The sequence below is a fragment of the Talpa occidentalis genome, unplaced genomic scaffold, assembly GCF_014898055.3.
Source record: "Talpa occidentalis isolate TD23 unplaced genomic scaffold, MPIMG_talOcc4v2.1 talOcc4.2, whole genome shotgun sequence".
Taxonomy (NCBI): domain Eukaryota; kingdom Metazoa; phylum Chordata; class Mammalia; order Eulipotyphla; family Talpidae; genus Talpa; species Talpa occidentalis.
The window spans coordinates 27,902,464-27,908,463 of NW_023602073.1; the positions used below are offsets into that span (position 1 = coordinate 27,902,464).

Consider the following 6,000-nt stretch of genomic DNA (forward strand, 5'->3'; position numbering starts at 1 on the left):
CATTGGTAACCCTCAGTCACCATCAGGAAGCACCCCCAACCCTGAGCTCAGTTACCATCACCTTGGAAGCAGGCTCATGCACCAGTCACAGTCTTGCAGGGCCTTGTCCATAATCATAATGACTAAGGGAACACTATAGCAAGAGTGCAAAACACTCATAAACATTAACTCATCAAAGGAGCACCAAAATATATTAGGTCACTTCATCAACTCAGGAAACAAATATTGGAAAGAACACACATGTGGCAGGAAACTTCAATATCCCACTCAATGAAACCAAAAGATGGTTCTTAGAAAAAACAAACAAAATAGATTAACCTATAGTTAGGCTCACTGTGGGGAAAAAAAAAAGAAAATTCCAAGAAATAGGATCAAAAAACAAAAGTTAGAACAGACACTGCAGAAATTCAGAGGATAATACAAGATTACTATGAAGATTTTTATGCAAAGAGAATTTGGTAGAATTATGCAATCTTCCAGTCACTTTAGAGTAAGGTATTAGAAAACCTGAAAAGCAATGAAACTGAAACAGTAACTAAAAATGCTCCCCCAAAACAAAAAGAGCACTACCAGATGCCTTTCCAAGTAAATTCAACCAAACATTCAAAGATGAACTAATCCCTATCTTTCTCAAAATCTTTAAAAAGGGGCCTCCCTGGTGGCACAGGCAGTTGAGCACCGCACTGTGAAGCGTTCCACGGCCTCTGTAGCATGGGTTCGATCCCCACCAGCCAGCAAGAATCCCACATGGCGCCATAGACTGCTCCTGTCTCGCCCTCTACTCCCCTCAGCAGTGTATTTCGTCAGTCTTCCTGTTCTGCTCCCCTCTCTGTCTCTGGTGAATCTTCTCACCTTCCTGCACATCTGGCCTGTACCCCATTCCTTGTATAAATAAATAAACCTTTAAAAAATATATTTTAGAAAAAAAATCTTAAAAAAAAAAAACTTGAGAAAGAAGGCACACTCCCAAACACATTTAATGAGCCCCCAATTAAGCTAACACCAAAACCATACAAAGAAAAGACACAAACAGAAAACTTCAGACCAATCTTCTTCAAGAACATAGATGCAAAAATTCTCAATAAAATCTTAACAGACCCAATCCACCATGGGACTGAAACAAAAACAGACACACAGACCAATTAAATTCAATTAAAACTTCAGAAATAAATTTACACTTATATGCTCAACTAATCTATGACAAAGTACAGAATAGACAATGGAACTAAGAAAGTCTTTGATAATTGGTGCTGGGAAAATTGGAATGTTGCATGCAAAAGAATGAAACTAGACCACTTCCTCACACCATACACGAAAATCAACTCAAAAATGTATAAAATACATAGACAAAAGACATTAAGCCATTAAAAAAAGATAAACACTCTATACCATAAACTTAAGAAAAATATTTTGAATTTGTCCCAGAAGCAAGAAAACAAAGGAGAAGATAAATAACTGGGACTACATCAAACTGAGAAGCTTCTGTAGAGTGAAAGAGACATTAACCAAAATAAAGAGTCAACCTTCTGAATGGGAGAAAATACTTACAAGCATATAGCTTACAAGGGACGGACTTTTGAGCTCTACAAAGAGATCATACAACTAAACAAAAAGAAATCAATCCAACCAAAAAGTGGGCAAAGGAGCTTAATAGGCACTTTTCTAATGAAGACGTACAAATGGCCAACAGGTACATGAAAAAATATTCATCATCAGTTATCATCAGAGAGAAATGCAAATCAAAACTATAATAAGATAGCATCTCATGCTAGTAAGAATGACATATATTTAAAACAAAACAACACAAAACAAAAAACCCAGAAACAAGTGCTGGTTATAGTGTGGAGTAAAAGGAACACTCTTACACTGTTGGTGGAAATGTAGACTGGTCCAGCCCTATGGAAAGCTGTGTGGAGCTTCCTCAAAAAACTAAGAATGTATCTGCTATACAATCCAGCAAGTCCACTCCTATGTATCTTCCAAAGAACACAAAAAAAGCTAATTCAAAAGGAAACCCATCCTCCTATGTTTATTTCAGCATTGTTTACAATAGCAAGATATGGAAACACCTAAATGCCCAAAACAAGATGAGTGGATCAAGGAAATGTGGTGTATATACCCAATGGAATACTACTCAGTGATCAAAAAAAGATAAACTCATGTCATTTGCAATTACATGAAAGGGGTTATGCTAAGCAAAATAAACCAGAAAGAGAAAGGTAAATACTGCATGGCTCACTTATATGTGGAAGTTAAAGAATCCAAACAAAAGTTCAAACAAAATCAAACTATAAAACTAACCCTTGACAGCTGCCCATAGATCTGATGCATCCAAGAGAAGAGGGAGAAAGGAGGGCTGAGAACATAAAGAGGAGAGCACAGGGGACTATAGTGGAGGTCTGTAGCTATGTTGGTTGAAGGAGAGCTATGGTGACCAAATATATATTGTGAAAATATTAACAAGGACATAACACAGTAGTATTTTTTTAATATATAAATAACAAATTAGAGCAGCAAAATATTGGTAACATATTCACTTCCATTAATGAAAATATCAGTGAGCTTATATTTCTATAAAAAGTTGAAGGGAGTGAGAGATATTAATGAACTGACATAGATTGGAAGAGACTGAGACGTAAAATCTAAATTCAATGTGAGATCCTTAATGAGTCTTGGATAGGACAGTAGTGATAAATCTGGTAAAATTCTAAATAAGTCTGGTTTTTGTAGTATATGGTATTATATCCTAGTTTATTTTCTGGTTTTGATCATTGCTCCCATGGGACTGTCCATTGCAAATTAGATGTTTGGCCATCCTAATTGATCAGTGGAAAATGTTAATTCTGATATGACCACATTTATAATTATTATATATGTTATGACACATGTATAATTGTAACTATTAATATCAAATTATACAACACATTTTACATTGACAACTCATGTCACATTATCAATATTTCCTTACCTTCTCATGTTTTTCTCTCTAATATGCTTGTCTTTTTACTACCCCATTCAACTTCTAAGTATATTTACCTAGATATATACATCTTCATTAAAATTATTGCTTAGGAATAATCTGTTAAGCACATTCATTTTTTACAAAACCTCTTTCATAAAAGAATTACATTTTGCAGTTATATCTAATCAGGATTTCTTTCTTGCTTTCTTTTTAAAGATTTATTTATTTATTTATACAAGCACTGTGTACAGTAGAAGTGCGGGAGGGTGAGAGAATTCACCAGAGCTAGAGCAGGGAACAGAACAGGCAGACTAAAGAAATACATTGCTGAGGAGAGCAGCGGACATGGCAGGAGAGGTTTGTGCACCATGTGGGACCCTTGCTGGTGGCCAGGGATCGAACCGGCACTGCAGAGGCTGGGTGCAGCTTCACAGCCCAGCGCTCAACCGCTGCGCCACCAGGGGAGGCCCTCTTTTTTTTTTTTTAAGATTTATTTATTTATACAAGAACCAGGGTACTGGCTAGATGTGTGGGAGGGTGAGAGGATTCACCAGAGACAGAGTGGGGAACAGAACAGGCAGACTGATGAAATACACTGCTGAAGGGAGCAGCGGGTGAGACAGGAGAGGTTGGCCGTGCCATATGGGATTCTCGCCGGCTGGTGGGGATCAAAACCATGCTTTAGAGGCTGAGGACAGCTTCACAGCACTGCACTCAACTGCCTGCACCACCAGGGAGGCCCCTCTAATCAGGATTTCTTAGAGTTAAAGCAAATAATAACTTTGAGACTATTTCATAAATAATTACAGTGAATATATGAAAAACAAGGACATTGTTAAACTTAAAAATCTTACCAATAATGTTCAGTATGTTACTAGAAGATAAAAATTCATACTCAATATGAAAAAACATTTTAATAAATTCTATAATTTTATAGAATATTGAATATTAAAAATGAATATTACATGACAGACATTTTTATTTCTAAATAAATCTGTTTATTTGTTAACATGCAATATTAAAATTTATTTATTTGTATTTTTCCCAAGTGTACAGCTAAAGGTTTGATGAGAGTTGTAAGAGGAAAATATTCAGGACCCTGGCTTATATTCCATTGAGGCTTTCACTGTGAATGTGGAAGATCAAAAAAATCCCTGGATGTATATATTACCAGAAGAATGAACAGGGATGAACAAGAATCTTAATGAATTTGGTTGAATGAACAAGAATCAACAACCCCTCAATAAGCAGATAATTGTGTTTTTTCCAATTGGTCTTACACTTTATGTAAACTGCAGTCAGAATTCCTATTGCCTATAGCACTATTGAAAGTGAGATCTTCAGAGTGATAGGAAGAATTCTCTGGAAAACCCAAACTTTTACAGAATCATCTGAGCTCTGCCTCCATGAGGTAGAAGATTTACTTCTGTGATGAGAAAATAGATCTGCCATAACTGTGTTAGTAACATCTTCAGTTAGTCACTAGAGAAATAACACTAGAATTTATTAAAGTGTAATAATGAATGTATTCATAAATATTTACTAACAGAATCCTTATAATAACCAAAAGGAGATATCACATTTCCAGAAAAAAGGGTTAAGAGGATTTATGGAGGTAACTTCAGGATGTCATTGAAATTTCACACCTACTTTGGTATAGAAAATTCAACTGTGATCCTTATAAATGAAAACAAGAAACCATAATCAGATGGTGCTTATAAGTTCCAAATAACTGAAAGATAAAATTAATATATTTCACATTTTTCCCTAACTGGAGTCTCTTCCCAGAAACCTTCTAAGAGCCCACTTAAACTCATTGTTTCTCAAGGTGTAGATCAAAGGATTAAGTGAAGGTGTAACTACAGTATAAAAGAGAGTGAAAAATTTACTCTGATTCTGTGTGTACTTGCTCTTTGGTTGGATGTAGACAGAAATTATAGTACCAAAGAACAAAACCACAACAATTAAGTGGGACCCACAGGTCCCAAATGCTTTCCTCCTGCCTTCAGTGGATTTTATCCTCAGCACACTGCAAACAATGCAGCCATAAGACACCAAAATAAGTCCCATAGGCATAACCACATAGATGACAGTAGCCACAGAGAGCTCATTTTGCAGGAGGGTTGTGTCCGCACAGGCAATTTTAATCAGGGCAGGCTCCTCACATGCAAAGTCATCCACCCTGTGATGGCTGCAGAGGGGCAACTGGAAAACAAGGATGGTCTGAAGTGTGGCTTCAGCAAAACCACTGATCCAGGCTAGAGCTGCAAGTTGCCTGAGAAGCTTTGGATGCATGATAACAGTATAGTGGAGGGGTCGACAGATAGCATTAAAGCGATCATAGGCCATAATGGTCAAGAGGACACACTCCGTGGAGCCCAGCCCCAAAGCAATGTAGAACTGAAACACACACCCAGTATAGCTGATGGTCTTGGGGCCCTTGAGATTCCAAAGCATTTGTGGGACAATACTGGTAGTGAAACAGAGGTCCAGGAAGGAGAGATTAGAGAGAAAGAAGTACATGGGTGTGTGGAGTTTGGGGTTCAAGTATGAGATAAGTATGATTGCTGTGTTCCCCATCAGTGTCACAATGTATATGATAGAGATTATCAGAAGTAGAGCCATTTCCAACTGGGGCTGGTCAGAGAAGCCCAGTAGGACAAACCCTGTTGGATTGCTAAAATTTGTGCCTTTCATTGTTTCTTCACTGAGAGTCACCTGTCTTGGTCATTCTTATTTATCCCTGTGGGAAGAAAATCAGGTATCATAACCAATGCAAAAATAATAAACTGAGTAAAACTTAAGTAATTGGACACTGGAATTATAGATGGAAAACAATAAATAAAATAATGCTATATATATGAGAATGTGCAAACATGAAAACAAAATGAATTGAAAGGAAACATATATATGTGTACATATATGTGATAGACATTAGAATCATTTACTAAAACAGATTGGAGAGCTATATCAAACTATCTGAAGATTAAATACATATACCATCAATGTTCACTTAACAATAAAGCAAAGCAATTAAA

General features: G+C 36.6%; 1 protein-coding gene across 1 annotated transcript; it reads right to left on the minus strand.

Annotated features, from left to right (window-relative positions):
• Positions 1–4,729: 4,729 nt before the first annotated feature.
• Positions 4,730–5,659, minus strand: LOC119253129 (olfactory receptor 2G3-like). Its single transcript, XM_037520775.1, has one exon. The coding sequence runs from the start codon at positions 5,657–5,659 to the stop codon at positions 4,730–4,732; it is 930 nt and encodes a 309-aa protein (XP_037376672.1).
• Positions 5,660–6,000: the final 341 nt, after the last annotated feature.

Excerpts from the sequence above, each read along its gene's own strand:
- LOC119253129 (XM_037520775.1), bottom strand. The coding sequence starts at position 5,659 with ATGAAAGGCACAAATTTTAGCAATCCAACAGGGTTTGTCCTACTGGGC.